Source organism: Apus apus, chromosome 3, assembly GCF_020740795.1.
Source record: "Apus apus isolate bApuApu2 chromosome 3, bApuApu2.pri.cur, whole genome shotgun sequence".
NCBI lineage: Eukaryota > Metazoa > Chordata > Aves > Apodiformes > Apodidae > Apus > Apus apus.
In genome coordinates, this window is record NC_067284.1 from 55,121,049 (window position 1) to 55,138,845 (window position 17,797).

Below are 17,797 nucleotides of genomic sequence, written 5' to 3' on the forward strand. Positions count from 1 at the left end.
GAGAGAGAGAGAGAAAGGAGAGAGAGAGAGAGAAAGGAGAGAGAGAGAGAGAAAGGAGAAAGAGAGAGAGAAAGGAGAAAGAGAGAGAGAAAGGAGAAAGAGAGAGAGAAAGGAGAAAGAGAGAGAGAAAGGAGAAAGAGAGAGAGAAAGGAGAAAGAGAGAGAGAAAGGAGAAAGAGAGAGAAAGGAGAGGAGAGAGAGAAACGGCACCGCGGCCCTGGTCCCAGGACCTCCCAGCCGGCCTGGTGCGACAGCACCTCAGGGAAACGAGGCTGCTCCCCACGCCGGGGACCGGAGACGAGCCCCGCCCCCGCCCCGCGGCTTTCGAGGAACCGGCGCGGCCGCCCCGCCCTTCCTGCCCGCGCGCTATTGGCTGCGGCGGGGGGGGCGGGGCCGAGGCCACCGGGAGGGGCGCGTCGGCACGGCGCGGTCACGTGAGGCCCCGCCCCGGCGCGGCGGCTGGAACCGGTTGGCCCCGCCGCCCCCCTCCCCCCCCCCCCCCCCCGTTCCCCCGCGCCCTCGGGCGGCCCCGGGCAGCGGCCGCGGGAGGAGGGGCAGGGGCCGGCGGCCCGCGCGGCGGAGCCCGCAGCCGCGCACGCACAGCGGGAGCCGAGCAGCGCTCCCGGCCAGGTGGGTCCGGGTGTGGCGGCGGCGCCGTGCGGTGTCCGGGGGCGACCGGTGCGTGCCCGCGGGATGGCCGCCCGCCCCGCGCCGCCCCGCGCCGCGGCGGGGAGGGAGAGGCTGCGGGCCGGGCGCCGCTCGGCCTGGCGGCGGCCGGTTGTGGCCGCCCCCCCGGCCAGCGTGGCCGGGCGGGGGCCGCGCCGGCTCGGGTGGGTCGTGTCGCCCGGGGCGGGCCCGGAAAGGGCCGGAGGCTGGGCCGGCCCGGCCTGCGCCGTGCGGGGCGGCTGCGGGGCCGGGCGGCGCTGCGTGCGGTGGGAGGCGTGCGCGGCGCTCCGCGTTTTGTCGGCAGGAAGGCTCTGGTGGCGCTAGCGGCTCCTGGCTGGGCGTGCTTGGTCTCCTGGCGGCTAATGAGACCACTCGCTATTAACTTCCTTGTTTCTTTCCTCATCAGGCAGTCGCAGGAGCCACAGATTCATTTACTTTTTTAATGATTGTTACCATTTTTCTTTGTCAGTCAACAGCTTGTCTTGCGGGGTGTCGGTTCCTTAACTGGTAGGTGGTGATTTAGCCTTCCAAGATATTTTAAACGTCAGTGGCATCTCGACATAGCTGATAAGTGCAGTTACTTTTTATTATAAAATACGTTTTTCTACGTGTATTTCGATTTTAGCAGTCTTGCCTGTAAAATAGCTGTAGAAAATACAAAAAAAACCGGGGCAAACTTTGTCTGGAATGGAAGCTAGTAGTGTAAACTGCCACGTGATTAATCTAAAGCAGGTTGCTCCTCGGTAAAATGGGTACAGGCTTTGAAAAACCTCTTTAAAAGCAGTTTTTTCTTGTTTTGAGAGCTTTGGGGAGGATTATACTTGTTATTTGTCGATGTCATTTCTAAGCGAGGAATGTTAGTGTGATCACAAAGAGCTGAATTCCTGCCTGGCGAGGATCTTGTCAGCTGCAAGTTAATAACGAGCAGCACTTCAGCAGAAAAATCAAACTCGGGCTGTTCTGCTTTACTTGCAAATAAACACGCCCCAGCCATTTCCTGTCTTTTTCAAAAACTCTGTAAAACTGCTATGACAGGGCTAAGAGAGGAGAGCCTGCTATGTGGACAGGTATTGAAGAAATGCTGGAAGTCGTTAGGTTCTTGCTATTTAAAAGAAAGCAGATGTGTTACAGATTAACATGGTATGTCAGATAGGGAGCTTGTGTTTGATTTCTAGGGCTGTCCTGGTCCTGCAGGTGAGTGTAGTTAAATTGATACTGGAAATAGCATCTTAAGGATATTTTTCTCTGTTGCTGTACACAAATGTGTTGCTGTTGCAGAAATAGTACTGGGGATTTGCTGCTTTCTAAATGTCAGCATAACCCTATTGGAAAAATTCCAGCCTTTGAATCTGAACAGTGTGTCCAAATCTTGTGTGCAAGTTTGTTTCTGTCCGGTCTTAATGCTGCAATGCAGTATGAGAGAGCTGCTGACTTTGTGACCGTCCTTTCTCATGCAGTCAAGGTGCGGAGGGGCAGGAAGAACCTTCTGGTTGTTTGAGTGAAAATGAAGGAGTTGATGCAGTAGCCTGTTTCTAAAAATTCTCCTCCAGTTGTTAGCGTGAATGAATGTCCTGACAAGCTTATCCTCTGACCTTGTTCTAACATCCAGGTGTTGTCATCTATTGCTACTTAATTGTATTACATACCTAATTTGTAACTTTACATATACTTTATAATATTCTGATACCTTGTTGGGAACAACCACAAGCAGCAAAATCTGCTCTTCATGCTACAAGTTTAATCGGATTTTAATAGGTACCATTTAAATATTAAAGGTATAGTCTGAAATAGCACAAGTGGATATTTTTAGGATTGAGAGTCTAATGCTATGAGTAAAAATAACAAAACCGTGTCTTAAAACAGCAGTTTTTTTCTGTGGTTAGCGTTATATCTCTCTTCAGCATAGCACCAGATCTGATGCATGGTGGGTATACTCTTGCTGTGTGTAGTACAGCTTTCAAGAAGGTAAAATGTGCATGAGTACGTTCTCCTGCAGTGCACGGTGGTGCTGAAGTGCAGGCTTCCTGAGGGAGGCTGCAGGAGGCTGGGGTGCCCTGCATTGCCCTGCTCCTGCCAGCCTGCACTATCAGCTGTCTGATGACTTGGCTGGAACTGTGGCACCTTTCCCCTGCTGCAAGCTGGAGTTGGACCTCTCCTTGTTGATAGGTCTTACAAGTCTGTACTTTTAAGGTGGAGAATGTCTGCTTTAAAATCAGAAAAATAAAAGCAGCAACACTGCAGCCTTCTAGTGCTTGCCCTTTTCATCTTTGTATGAAAAAAAAAAAAATGGAGTGGTATTTTGAAATAATTGAGCATATGTTTACTTTTTGCAGTTCCAGTAGTCTGCGGTCTGTGATGAAATGTGTGCTAATGGTATGAAAGAGCCTGTTAGTGCACAGATAGTCTTTATTTTTCTGTAGATAACTAAGTGAATTCAGCAATAAAGTGGTTAAAAATATTCTTACATTAAGAACCAGATGTTTGAAAGTATTAAAATGCTTTATGGGAATATCACAGCACCTAGGTACCTAGCTGTCTCATTTTAATTGTCCAATTGCCTTAGAAAAGTCCCCTTAAATACCTACAAAAAATGTATATACCTAAATATCTTAAATCACCTATTAAAAAGAGATTTCAATAAGTTGTATTTTTCCCCATTGAAAAATCTGTGCTGTGTATTACCCAGTCTTCCTTAAACATAGTGTCATCCAAGAGAGTTTTTAATTGATAGCTTTATATAGAACATTTCTACTAATAGTTTATTAGATAAGATTTTGGGTCTTCTTGGGGGTTAGAGGAGGAGAGATGTGGCACAGTGTATTTTGGTGTAAGTACTGCTTTTCGACTTGTTGTCAAATACCAGTTATCCTCAGTGGACTAAGTCCATGCAAAGGCTCAAGCTCTCAAATGATCCTGGTCATCTAACTTCTAGGAGCTTAATTGAAGTTGGTTCAGTTTGCACTCAGATGCATCCTAGAGAGGACAGACCTTAAAAAACTTTGGGCTCCCATCATGTACTGGAAGAGCTGCCTTTTGTTTCTCCTTTCTTCTTGGAGTTATTTTAGTTGTGAGTTCTGATCATTTTCAATAGAAATCTTCCCTTTGCCCCCTTCCAAGTTTGAAAAGATAACCTGGAATTTAGTGAGGCTTAGTTTGTTTGTCTCCTTTCTCTTCCCCCATTAGATGTCAATGTGTATTTATTCCTTCTAGTGGTAGGTATAACCAGCCATTCTTCAGCCCTTTAAGCCAAATCAGAGTTGATAAAGTAAGCTTTTCATTCGTATCTGTCTTAATTTCATTGCCTAAAGTTTTTCCTGAGTAATTTTGAAAGCTTCCTGTCCATACAACAAAAAGAAACTTCAGGGTCTTCAGGCTTTTAAGTCTCTGCAGGAGAAAAGAATTATCCCACCGTACTTCAAGCATGTCTTGAACATTATCCTTAGAGCATTAGAAGTCATACCCTTGCAAGCCTATTTGAGTTGCTATTAAAAAAATCTCACTTCTATAGAGAGAGAACATGTCATCTGACTCTATGAATGCAATGAATTTTTATGAGTCTAAAATTTGTTCAGTCTTTGCAAGCTAGGCTATTGTATTCCAGGATTGTCCCAGATTACTTGATATGTAGTTATCAAAGTCTGAAACACTGAGTGTAAGATACAGGACAGCAAACAGTGAAAACCTCTTAAAAATATATTGGAAATGTTAAGGAAATTAAGGGGAGCAGGGGGAGCAGAAATTGTCTACTAAAGCTGAAGGGTTGTGAAGGGGTTTTACATAGTACCAGACATGTAAGACAGAAGATTCAAATGAACTTCAATCTTGGAATTATTAAATTTAAATCCACCTTCTGGTATATTTTGCCTACAACTGAAAATTATCTTAGTCTTCCCCATCCACGATGAACTTTGTTACCTCATTTTAGAGGAAAACTATGGTATTTTTTGATAAATCAGTAGTTGATTGTGTTATGCCAGAAGGAGAGTCTGAAATGTCTTTTCTTCCATGTGCCTTTAGGGGTTTGCACACCAGGCTATCATTTGGGTAAGTGATAGAACATGTGGAAATGGCCTCAAGTTGTGCCAGGGGAGTTTTAGATTGGATGCTGAGGACAATTCCTTCCCCAAAAGGATTATCAGGCCCTGGCACAGGCTGCCCAGGGCAGTGATGGAGTCACCATCCCTGGAGGGATTTAAAAGCCATGTAGATGTGATGCTAAGGGACTTGGATCAGTCAGTGGTGGCCTTGGCAGTGTTGGGATAACAGTTGGACTTGATGATCTTAAAGGTCTTTTCCAACCACAACAATTTTATGATTCTATGCTTATATGCAGTTGCAGCAGATATGAATTAAACTTTAATAGTTTTGAACCCAAAGGTTGTTTAAAAATTGTCACACAAGGACTTCTAGTTCATAAGTATTTGCTGATTTGGTAGCATTAAACTTTTCTGATGTAACTGTTCTAACTTGTTTCATTTCTGCTGAGCAGACAGTTATGACCCCTCTGAGCAGAGGATTATTTAAATTCACCCAAGCATTCTTACCTTTACAAGTGTGGGGAGCAGAGAGAATTTTGTTATTGTCAGCCTCTTTGGTGAGGCAGTACTGAAAGTCTGAAGGAAGGAGCATAGGATTTAAAAGATCGCCTGACACCTACTGGTCAGAAGGTTTGATTATCTGGGATCTCTTGCCATTTTTCTCCGGCGATTAAATCACTCCTTCTTCTCAGGAACCATCAGAAGAGTGGGACAGTTAAACTTATGCTGTTTTATCTAAATAATTTTTTTGTCTCATGTCTTGAAAGCATGCTTTGTAAATGCATGATAATGTAGAACATCGGCTTGGCTCATTAACAAAAAGTGGATCTCTCTTTTTTTTTTTTTTTTTTTTTTTCCTTGCTGTGTGTTTAAGTGCAATACCTGTAGCTGGAGCTCCTCTAGAAAAATCATCCCTGTGTTTGGTGATGTACACTAGAGTTTTTCTTCCCCTGATATACATCCTTGGGCAAGTTGAGTACTTCTTGAAGATAAAATGTCTTTTGAGCAGAATTTTGACAGCTTTAGAAAGGTAGTTTATGAAAGTCTCTTTACTATTAACTGCTATTATATAAAGAGTAGTATTCTTTTGCTAGGTGGCTTAGAAAAGCCCACGTCTTGCAAGCAGCTAAACAGAATTTTTACCAGAATGGCTAAAAGCTTAATAACATGTTTTCAGATTTTCTCTAGGAATGCATGGGCAGTTAATTAATTTGGGAGTAAGAGAGACATTCTGGTTTTTGTCAAGTTTAGTATTGTGTCATGTTTCATTGGCTTTGGCATCAGATTCTTTTATAAGGCAAAAGCCTGTTACTGCTTTGGGGAACTGGGTTCAGGCTTCAGCAGTCACTTATTTGCTTTGTTGTCTTTAGCAATGCATTTTTGCCTGCTTTGTCTCCCCTTAGGTTCCTCTTCCTTTTCAGTTAAAGGTTGTCCAAGCAAGGACAGTTGGTGAACAAGGCCTTGAACTATTCAGTGTCCTCATGAATGCACATTATTAGTTTGTATTCTCTGCTTGAAACTGAGATTTGTGTGTCATACTGGACTAGTTTCACAAGTCCAATCAGCACCGAAGCATGCTGTGCTTCTGTGTCTCTAAATGACTGCTAAATATAAATGCTAGAATGTGTCACTGTTAACATACAGACCACCTAATGGCACACGTGACAAAGTTCATAAAGCATGTGCCCTTCAAGGAATTAGTCTGAGATATTATTTACAGAAATGTTACTTGTAAAAGATTACATGCAGAATTGGAGTATATGACTGGAAACATCTCTGTTGCTATGATTTTCTTGCTCTAATTTTACCACTGAAAAGACATCTTCCTTGACATGGAGAGAGGGGCACCAGGGGTGGAGGAAGAAGAGTGTAAAGTAAGGACAGCAATAGTGAGAAAAGGAGTAAATAAGAGAGGAAGAGAAGATCAAGAAGAAAAAAATCTTGGTCTTTAAACTTCAGACCTCAAATTAACTTTTTGATTCCCTGGGAAGAATGGGGATTGATTATAAGCTTTTTTTCCTCTATTTTTTCCTGCTTGATCTCTGACTGACTTTAGCTTTTCTTGATTTCAAGGCTTCTGTTAAACTACCCTGTGCTCTTTGAAGGGCAGTAGTGCTAATGAAAGATAGATGCCTCTCTTGTGCTGTTAGTTATCCTTGGCATTATAATTAAAGCTGTTACTAAAGGACTGATGACCAACATTGTACTGAGATGAAGTGTTGTTTGTCCTGTTGAAAAAGAGTAATAAAAGCGTTCTACTTGCTTGGTTTGAAAAGAACAACAAACCCACAGTGATGTAATAAACTCACATGAATAAATGAATCAGTTGACAACACTGTAAAGTCAAATGTGAATATAATTAGTATGATTATTTTGCAACCTCTGTCCAAAATTTATACTTAGGTGATGACTGTTAGTCTAGCAACATCCAGACATAGACTTTGATATGACTACTACTTTCATAAATAATGTAAACGGATATTTTTCCTCAGTGGTGTTTCTGCTGTAATGGGGAGAGTGGGATTTTGCCAGCTTTTTTCCGTCAATTTAGTGTATTGGAGGAGGGTAGAAAATTGAAGCAGGATTAATCCTCCAACTACTGTCCTGGCTACAGACCCTTCCTGCTATGGTGGTTTGAAGATAAGACTGCTTGGATTTTCTAGTTCCTGGCAGAAGGAAAGGCTGGAAGTCTTGGTAGGGGAGCACAGTCCAGGGTGATGAACAACTTGCTGCCTGTGACAACAGATGTCTTGTCTGTCTTCTGTCATGGGTTCCTCCCTTTTTTCCTTCAAGGTGGTAGTGCTTGTCTATGAAACCTTTCTTACGTATTGAAGAGGATACTGAAAAATAGCATAGGATGACAGTCCAAAGGTTTTACTTGCTTATATGTCTTGTCCTCTTTGGGAGCAAAATTAGTCAAAACAGAGGTTTTTGAAAAAGCTTAAGACTTGTTAATGCTGCATTATATTGATACTTCCATATGATATTTAATTTAGTATTTTTCTCATGCCAGTGTTGCAGTAGTGTCTTCTGCAGCTGGATGACATTTTCTGAGGCTGCTGCTGGTTTGAAAGAACTTTCTATTTTTACTGCTCACTCAAACAGGAACATCACTAGCAGCTTGCTTCACTGCAACTGGTGGGATTTGTGTTTCATCTTACTCAGGACAGCAACAGATGTAGTGTATTGTTCCTTAAGTGTACTGTCTTTTTCCTCCCACTATAGGAGATTTCAACTATCCTAAGACAAAACCTCTGCAAATATGACCTCTTCTCAAGTCACTTTTGAAGTAAGAGGACCATCAGTACCAGGTACCCAAATCATGCTTTCTCCTTTTTGCATGTTTTAGCTAGAAGAAAATTGAAAAAAGAACATTCAAAGGCTGTCTTGTCTGTCTTCCTCAGAGGTAAAAACTTGTCAGATGAAATATCAAAATGATAAGTCCCTGGAAAATAATTAAGAAATTTCTCATAGGAATTTGAAAATTATACTTGGGAATTTTTACACTTTTCTTCATACAACAATTTCATACTGAGCTAGAAATTTTTTTATGTGAGCAGATATGGTTATGATTGTTTTAAAATCAATGTTCTGTCTCTAACTTTTTTTCCTATGGGAGTGAGTATTTGCATGTTGCATCATGATAATCAGTCATGCATTGATGTGGTTGGTCTTTTTTTATTTTCTCTGCATCCCTGTTGGAAGTTCCTCATATAATGAGATGTGACCTCTACTCGGAGTTAAAGACAGAAAGAATATGCAGCTGAATTCAGTAGTCTTATGTGTGCAAAAATGTGTAAAATAACTTCCATAATTTAAATGAGGAGCACAAGAGTGTCAGATCATGTACAGCACCAAGATTTTATATTTGCTACTTTGATCACATTAATCTTTAGGAACTTTGAAGGAAGGATACCAAAAAAGAAATTAGAGATTACTTAGCAGAAACAGATGAATGTGGGAACGTGTACAAATTGGCACAATTGCTGTTAGAGGCAGATAGCAGGTGACATAGGTGTCTGTTGTTGTTGGGGAAAAATAACCCATAAGAACGTCTAAAAAGTTTTTGACATGTGCCACATATTAGACCTCTCCTGTGTTTCTCCCATTTTATTGGGAATTTAGGAACTGAACATTGACACACAACTTGGATGTATGAAGCCTTTAGAAAGGACTAGTGTTTTTACAGCATTTGGGAGAAAATTTTAAAATTTTAAAATAAATTGACCTTAGATCAAGTAAGGCTATACAGCACTGGTATAACTATACACTTGAGTATTGCAAGCCATGCTCTTTTTGCCCTTTTTACAGTGTTGCTTCCACTGTTGTGATGGCACTGTCACTAGCAAAGTTGACTTTGCATGTGTAACTTTTCCTGTTGATAACTGCAACCAAAATTAGTATTAGGGAGAGCTGGATCCTGCCTCAGTGGCTGGTTACAAAGAATTACCTGGAGGTGACACAGAAGGTTGCTTCTGCTTAGGGCAGTATTGATACTTGTGGTTTGGCTGGTGAGAAGAGCTTTGAAATGCAGCAGTGGCAAGATGTACTCTTCTGAGGGAGGGGTTAGGTTTTCAGAGCAATCAGCAGTTCTACAAACAGCAGCATTTCCAGTTTATTTAGAAAGGTCATTTGCAATTTTTTTCAGATGTACCACTGTGAGTAGCTAGTTGGTGAGACAAGAATCCTCACCTGGAGCACTAATGAGCTCCCTGTGTCCTCATCACTGTCCCCTCCTGTTGCTGTCAAAGCCAGTAGTTCCCAGGCAAGATAAAAGGGCATCACCAGCATAGGAAAGGTGATTTGACTCTCTCCCTCTAGCCAAGCCACTTCTAGAGTCAACATTGGTGGTGAAGCCTGACACACTGGTCTAGGCTTTTACATACTTGTGACATGGAGTGCTTCACTTTTGCTTCACGCTAGCAGTGGAAGAGGGTCTCTGGTTACTGGCTTTGACTCCTTTAGGTCTTTATCAGGGCACAGTCCCATACCAAGGGACTGCTAGGTACCCAAATACTAGTTAATATAAAATAAAAAATGGAGCTTCTAGGTCCTAACTGTACACAGAAATTCTGCTCCAAGAGAACTGGCCAGACCAGAGGGATTGCAACATCAGTGAGGCTGCCTTGAGACTGGGCAGAAGGGATGGAGTAGCTTCCTCTTTGCTGTAGCTAAAATAGCTCTACCCAGTAGCAGCATTGGGTTCCCTGGCAAGAGCAGAGGGAGAAGTTGAGGATCCCTGAGCTTGAAACGCAAAACAAAACTCTGCTGAGTTTAGAATTGCGTTTGAAAAGGCGGTTGCGGTTTATCCTGCATTTCTCTTCTGCCTTTCTTGGGGTAGTCTTAAGTGCCATTTTAAAAGTCCTGATTCAGCCTTGCAATGTTAAAGTGAGGTTAGGGGTCACTGAGCACCTTGTCCAAATGTTGGCTTTTGTTTGTTGTACCTTCCTGGGTTGTAAGTATCCACTGAATTATTCACACATTTTTGTTTGAAGAAGACCAGAAAGCTCTTCTGGCTAGCTGCTGCTGAGATGAATGTTACTTAGTTTTAGCACTTCGGATACTGGCTGATGTGTACACTAAGAGGTACTGATTGTTGCTATTTTAAAGGGATATTAAAAGAATTTTAGCTTCTCTGTATCTGCATTTGTATGCTTACAGTGAGCACCTTAAATTTTATTTTATTTTTTTTTTAAATTAACTGGAATAAAGTATTTTATTTAAAGAATGGTTTATAGTTCAGGATGCTCTCAAAGAATATTTCAGTAAGCCATTTTTAGGAACAAACTATGTTACTTAATTCTTGGCTTATGAAAACTTGTGTGCAGGATTTCCTTTCATAAACAAACCTGGTGACAAACAAACCTATCTTGGATTGCACTGTGTATATAGCTGGAGAAAAAGGACACAGTTTTAGAGGTATAAGTACATCCGCAAAGCAGTTTTTTCCCAAAATCCAGCTGTGGTATTTGACTTGATAAGAGCTTCTATCTTTGTTGTTATCTAGCTTGCCTACTTTGTATCTTCATAGTATTGTGGCTGCAACACTGTAGTTACTGCTTTCCTAGCTTGAGAACATGAAATCACCATCTCTGATACTTGAATTTTGCCTTTTATAAGACTACTACTTTTTCAGCTGTCAGTTTGATCCTTGCTTTTCCTATTGATGAGGCATGTAGGATGGTTCTGGATACTCTGACCCCTTTTTCTCAAATGGTATTGTCCCCTGCCCTTCCATTAGAGGCTAATTTAACTTTAGATGAACTTCTTCATGTCTCCTTTGCTTTAAGGATGACTTTGAAACTTTGCATTTGGGAATTTCTTATTAGAGGCTGGAGTAAATTTCAATATTATTTTGGTATTACATTTTATTTAAAAGTAGTTCCAATACTCTGGTAGGTCTTACATTTCACTTAGCAAGACTAAACGGTTAAGAAGATAGTGCATAAATATACTTTAAAAACTTCATATTTTCTCCTTCTACAACACATATTTGTCATGTGCCTAAAAATATTGTTGAAAATCTCTATAAACACAAAATACTAGTTTGTCCTTTCAATTTTTTATATTATTATTGTTATTCTTACAGATATGTACATGCATGTATTTATAGGTTTTGTATTAAAATAAGGATAAATTGCAAGGTTAACCTTTAACTCCTGGTTAACCCAAAATCAGGTATTCTTATACTATTGTAATGTTTTAGGTTTTTTCCATATATATGTATGCTTTAGGGTTGACAGAGTGTAACAATTCAGTGTGCATTTTTTAGTGTAACAGCATTATGGTTTTATGGCCAAGGAAAACCAGAAAGCATAGCAGCAAAATTAATTTCACTCCTCACAGGAGTAACATTAAATGGATTTATTGTCTTGATAATGATGCTAGTAACCTCTCATTTATGTGTGCTTTCTATTGGTATGAATTTCAGAGACATATTTTTGACATATATATGTAAAATGATATATATATATACACACATATATAATAACAATGCTATACAATATACAGGATAAAACTGGTTCATCTTGACAGTAACTGTTTTGCCCTGAAAATTTGTCTGCTGCACTTGCAGAGATTTTTGATCAGTATTAGTAGATTTGGAAGCCAACCCTTTTAAGGGCTAGGAATGCCAGTAGTGCTTCTCTCAATGAGGTCCTTATTTATGCTGGAAAAGAAAACACTTTTTATTTTGAGTGGATAGGAAAATCCTTTCTGAAACAAAAAGAGGGAGTTTGGATACGTGTTTAAAATATTTAAAGGTTTGACCATGTAGGCTGTATTTATTAATTCCATATAGGTTTGAATAATAATGACTTGGGGGGGGGCTTGTTTGTTTGTTTGTTTTTCTAGGGGAGGTTTTTGCAATATGTGGGAGCTGCAGTGCTTTGGGAAGCTGGAATCCACAAGCTGCAGTGGTCCTCCAAACCGATGATCAGTAAGTTGTTTTTTGTTTTGGTTTGTTTTTTTATTTCTTTCCTTTGTAATAGCTGGAGTTCTGGAGCAACAACATTTATTCTGGTTTTGAGTTTGGAGACTATTGAGCTACACCTGCTGTTAGTGAAACTCTCCAGAATTTCTTCTGTTGCTCTTGGACATTTTGAATATTTAGGGAAGTGTCTAAGAAAATTTTTTTTACTTGGATATGTTTATTCTAGTTACATATGATGCTTCTGCCATTGTGGGTGGCATATTTCGGTAGTTCAGTTGTAGATATTTTGAATAAAAACTGCTGGGGATAATTCTCAGTCCTACAACTGTACAGCAACTCATAGGAGATGTTTATAGTGTTTACTTTCTTTTAACTTCTGCAAGTTATTATTGTGGCTACAGAGAGATGGGGAAAAGAATATTTAAAATGAGTTGCATTAAAACACATCAGCGGTTTGTGTGTATGGGGAAAGCTTAAATACAGTGGAGAAGTTCTGTGTTTTCTTAAAGTGGTGCCCTGCCTGTTGTTGTTTGTATGATGCAGGAATATGAAACTCATAGGATGTATTTATATTTCTGTGAGTGATTCACTGTGTGATCTTGGATGAGACCTTGAAATATTTAAATGAGGATGAGAATTCTTGCTCCGTTAGAGCACCTCAGATCTGTAGGTTAGAAAGTACAATTTCAGTTCTAAGTATGCACTTTGTGCATGTTTGGCTAAGTTAGCTTGTAAAAACCTATCTTGCAGCAATATGCTAATTTTTTAATATCACTTAGGACAGACATAGGCCTGAGGTGGCTGTTAGGCTGCATTTGAAACTGTTTTGTTTTTTTTTTCCCAGTCAATTATGGAAAGCTACTGTAGAGCTTCCTAGAGGAGTTCCTGTTTGGTATCGGTATTTTAAAGGGTACTTCCTAGAACCTAAGGTAGGTACAACCCTTTCTTTTTTTAAGTTGGCTCATCCCTAGTAAAAATTCACTTATTTGAAGTAAAAAAGATTTTCTGAGTTAAACTTGAGTTTTTAAAAATAAATGCTAAAGTGCAAACACTTGTGGAAGTACAAGCAGTTCACTTCTGGAAATATATGACCATATACTTTTAACTTTAATTATTTTTGTTGAATTGTCTTCTCTTTTTTACTAGCGTGTTTCTAAAATTCCAGTGACAGTGGAATGCCTGAAAGCTTAAATTTTATGGTGAAATTCTTAGGAGTTACAGTGAGGATGTAACAACTTCTGTACTTATAATTGAATATGGACTTCATCAGGGCAAGCATCTCTGGCATGGAAGCAAGCAATAGCAGGAGAAAAGTGGTTAGTGTGAGCAGGTGTCTTTAAATTTGCCTGATCTACTACAGTTTTAAAAATTAGTGCAGATTTTTTTGGCTAAGCATGAGAAGTATTGACTAGCTTTTGTGCTGCGTAATTAACATGTTAATCTCTTGGAGTGAAAATGTAAAATGAATGAGGCACCCCAGTGTTTTCTCTAGATTTATATATAGGTACTTGCCTGACCTGGGGGGTGTGGGGAAGCCCAAGAAACAGGCACAGATGTGTTTTTGCAGGTATTGATGTCAAAGTTTGAGTTGAGTTTATGTGGCAGTACACTGGTCTGTGGAAATGCTAGGGTAAGGGGGAGGCTTTTCTTCAGACTAAGAATGAGACTGCATCCAAAAAAAAACCTGGACTAATTTGAGAAAATAAGCAGCTACTCTTTAATTGTTTTTCTTAATAACAAGTAGTAACTGTAAGAAATAACCCATTTAAAGCTGTCTTTGTTGTCTTTCTTACTCAATATAATGTAGCTGTTCACCCTGGGCTTTAGTTCTTCAATTGGGATTATGAAGGGTGTAGCTAAATGTGCAAAGGAGTTATAGAATCATCTGGTCTATATCTTTTAAATATTTAAAATTACTGTCAAGAGTGTGTAAGTTTTTATCAGCTGGACTAGCCTTTCTTTCACTGAAAAAAATACTTGATAGACGTACCATCTCAGTGAAGGATGTTAATACTAAATGAAACATAAGAGAGTCCATTCTGTTTTTTCATTACAGAATGTGAAATAGTCTAATCTGAAAGTGATGTGTGAATTGTTGTTCTGAGGCAAAAGAAGGGAAGGCAAATAACAGATTTCTTTTTCTGAGGTCAAACTAAGGCCAAAAGTAGAGTTTTTACAGCCCAGCAGCTCTGATGGGGCTCTGTTTCTCTCAAATGCCCATAAGTTTAAAGTGGAAGCAACAGCACTCTAGAAAAAACATGCTTAGCAAGAGCAGGCTGGCAGAAAAATGTCCTCGTAGACAAGACAATTTTCTTTCTATTATTTGAAAAAGTTTACAATATGTATTGGTGAGTGTGTTTCTTTAAGTAGGTGCTCTGTATCGTGCACGCTTTATGTACCGTGTGATGCAGAGTCTGCCAAGGTAAGTATACATTTTATGGAATAACAGCATGAAGAGCTACTGTATATAAAAAGGAGGAAAAAAAGAAAACCAACCTACAAAACAAAGTATATTAATTGTTGTAGTACATGGTTATACACTTAGCAGTGTCTAGCCTGTACCTGCTAAGTGCACAGGACTTTATTTCTCATAACATACAGTCCTTGAAGAAAATAAATCCAGCTACAATATTTTCTTCTCTTTTTGTAAATTATTTGAAGAACAATAAAAAAGCAGGATCCCTTGATTTTAACAGGAATATAATGCACAGTATAGTGCAAATGAGACAGTATATGGAGGACTTAAGCATTAACAACTCTGATAAGGAAAAGATACTTCTAAATTAAATGATTCTGAATATTTTTATGTTGGTAATTTTTTTTTATTAGGCAATGCATGTTATTAATCTAAATTTGATATCCTTGCCATATCCTTGCCTTCAGACACTGTTAGATATTTAAATCAGTGCAGTTTTTTGTGTCGTGGCCTGTAGTAGGATAACTTATACATGTTTAGTCTTAAATATATGTTAAAGTCTGACTAGATGAATTTGACACCATATAATGGAGTCAATCATGATGAAGACACACCCAGCTAAGTTATTGTTCCCTTCCTTTTTATACCACTGCATCTTTGAAGATGCTTGTGATGGGCATGGTAGCAAAGCTGGGACTGATTCATGTTTATACAGAGAAGTGACAGCTCTTATCTTAAAGATAATGTTACTGAATAGATGTGACAAAACATTATGATTCACATTTTTTGGGAAAAAACCCAATAAAGTAATTTTTTCACCTCCCTTTAGGAAAAAAAAGCCATTAATTTGATCTCGGTTAAATTATTCTGCTTGAAGGATAGTACAATGTGATGGGAAGTTTGGTTTGTTTCTGCTGAAGCTTTTTGACATTAACAGATTATGGTTATGTAAATAGCATTTTAAAATATTATATCTATATATATATTAAATTTTATAGAATATTTGTAGGAATACAAATAAATGTGTAAATTAATGTAAATCTCAGCTTCTGCAAAGCAAGAGCTTTTATTATGTTTTAAACATTTTAATGATAAGAGTAATCTTAAGTGTTTTAAAGGAAAAGTAAATATATACACTTAATTAAATAAGACAGTAATTTAAATTATTTTGCATGAGGCTTCTTCCACATAGTCCAGTAGCAGTTACCTTACTGTGAGGATCTTCCCATGTTTTATTCTACACATACTGTCTGTGTGTTCAGGGGGAGGGTGAGAACCCAAACCCCCTTGTCTAGAATACAAGCCTTGAGTATATCGTATGTTTGAGCAGAATGCTTAGATATGTGTTGTTTGCATATTGTGTATTTGAAAGCCTTAGTAAGGAAAAGACATGCCTTATTTTGTTAAGCTTTGTTTTAAATCTGTTTTTCTGACAATAAATAAGCATGCAAGTTTAGAGTTATTTCTTTCAAGGGAAGTGTAAAATAACTAAGCTATCCTTGTATGTAGCAGAACATTTAAAACTGGATTGGTCAATAATTTGTTGTGGGTTTTTCTCACACCTGTAAGAATATTGCTTAATTCTAGAGGTTTCGGATTATATTTTTTCCAATAAAAATAAAACAAACCCACTTAGTGCCTGGGGTATAGTAATAAAGGTGAAACTTAGGTCTAGACTCAGTAATGTCTTAGAAAAATCCTTTGCAGACTAATAACTCATGGTTACCCTGATAATAAGAGAGGAACCCCTCCCCTCTGCCATGACTGCGCTGAGGTAGCCGATTGTGTATTAAACTGTTATGGCAATACCAGAGCTATACAATCTGTTGATCTCAGGACTTCATGACAGGTAACTTAAAAGTGGAGTTGCCTGCAAAGTTAGTTATGCTGGCTTTGGTTGAGTATTTAGTTTTGTGCTTAGTTGTTATCTCTTACATGGTACAGAAATCCAGTGAGATTTTTGTCAGAAACCCAGCACTAGCAGTTACATCTAAGTCATTTAGTTGTTTCGCGTTCATGAGGTAGATAAATATTCTTGAAACACAGCTTTTGAGAAGTGCAGCTGGAGAAATGTAGTTATGTGTGGTACTTTCAAGACCTTTTTTCCTGATGGTTACTCTTTTGTGTTGCCTTGGATCAGATTTTGGAGCTGGTCTTCTAAATAATAATTGAAACATCCACAGAAGTGCTTTAATTTTTTAACTCTACTGAGCACCCAAGAACTTCATGCCCAGTGTATGTCAGATTGCTTTCAACCTCTAGAACATTATGCTCTTTACTTTGCTCTTCATATTGAGTGTGTCTAATGACTACTGGGGGACCCTCCAGTTTTTGACAGTGGAAGAGGACTTGATTTTTTAGAAAATTCTTGAGTGTCCTTTAAGAGATTTAAAATTGAATCAGTTTTTATGTATTTGCTTTAAAAAAAAAAAAAAAGCAAAAACCAAATTTGTGTTACTAGAGCAGGATCCATGCCATACAGTGCCATTTACTCTAATCTTAGTGTACTGCCAACTGGGATACTTAATGTGACATTAGGATAGGTGCCCTTTGAAGACTGTCCTAGCAGAGGCTGACTTTTTAGATGTTACCATACTGTGAATACTGATGATACATTATTAGCTTCTGCTATAGGCTGATCTGGGCTGTTCAAGTGCTGTCAGTATATGCCACTAAAATGACATCAGTAATTTAACCTCATTGTAACAATGGCTTCTGTTACATGTCATTAAAACATCTTAGCTGTAGATTATTTATATGCCTATAAATACAAAGAGCAGGGATTGTGAGAGGGCTCCGAGTCGTGTCTGTGCCTGTTGTCTGATCTGTTGCCCCCTTTTTTTCCAGGTAGCCTTGCCTGGCTCTTCTTAGTATAGAAAGTGTTGAGGGTTCCTGGGATTAAATGCATAATCATCTCACTGCATTCCTCTCAGGAGATGACATTTTCCTTAATGTATCCAGTATGTGGTACTTACTGTTGGGATAACGTTACTCAAGTTCTTACTCATAATTTCAGAACCCCAAATTAAAATGTACAACTATAGTAGTGTAAGAAGTTAACTGTTATTGATAATTTAATACAATATGTTGGGGGATTCTATGAGGACAAACCTTTGCTTACCTTTTGAAGGAAACTGCTGAATTCATGTTAGGACGGGTGTGCAAGTTCAGGACAAGTTCACAAGCTGCAGGTTCTGTATGTGATCATGGGAGTTGCTGTTGGAGAGCTTGCAGGCCTGCATGGTCT

General features: G+C 39.3%; 1 protein-coding gene across 3 annotated transcripts in view; it reads left to right on the forward strand.

Annotated features, from left to right (window-relative positions):
• Positions 1 to 513: 513 nt before the first annotated feature.
• Positions 514 to 17,797, forward strand: part of GPCPD1 (glycerophosphocholine phosphodiesterase 1) — a 43,693-nt gene continuing 26,409 nt past the window's right edge. Inside the window, exons 1-4 of one of the 3 annotated variants that reach the window (XM_051613362.1) lie at positions 514 to 629; positions 7,928 to 8,013; positions 12,056 to 12,140; positions 12,979 to 13,063. In XM_051613362.1, the coding sequence (XP_051469322.1) occupies positions 7,965 to 8,013; positions 12,056 to 12,140; positions 12,979 to 13,063 (219 nt within the window). In that variant the 5' untranslated portion in view covers positions 514 to 629; positions 7,928 to 7,964. Of the gene's footprint in view, positions 630 to 953; positions 1,173 to 7,927; positions 8,014 to 12,055; positions 12,141 to 12,978; positions 13,064 to 17,797 lie in introns of those variants that run through there. The other 2 variants (XM_051613360.1, XM_051613361.1) reach the window with 2 other exon arrangements.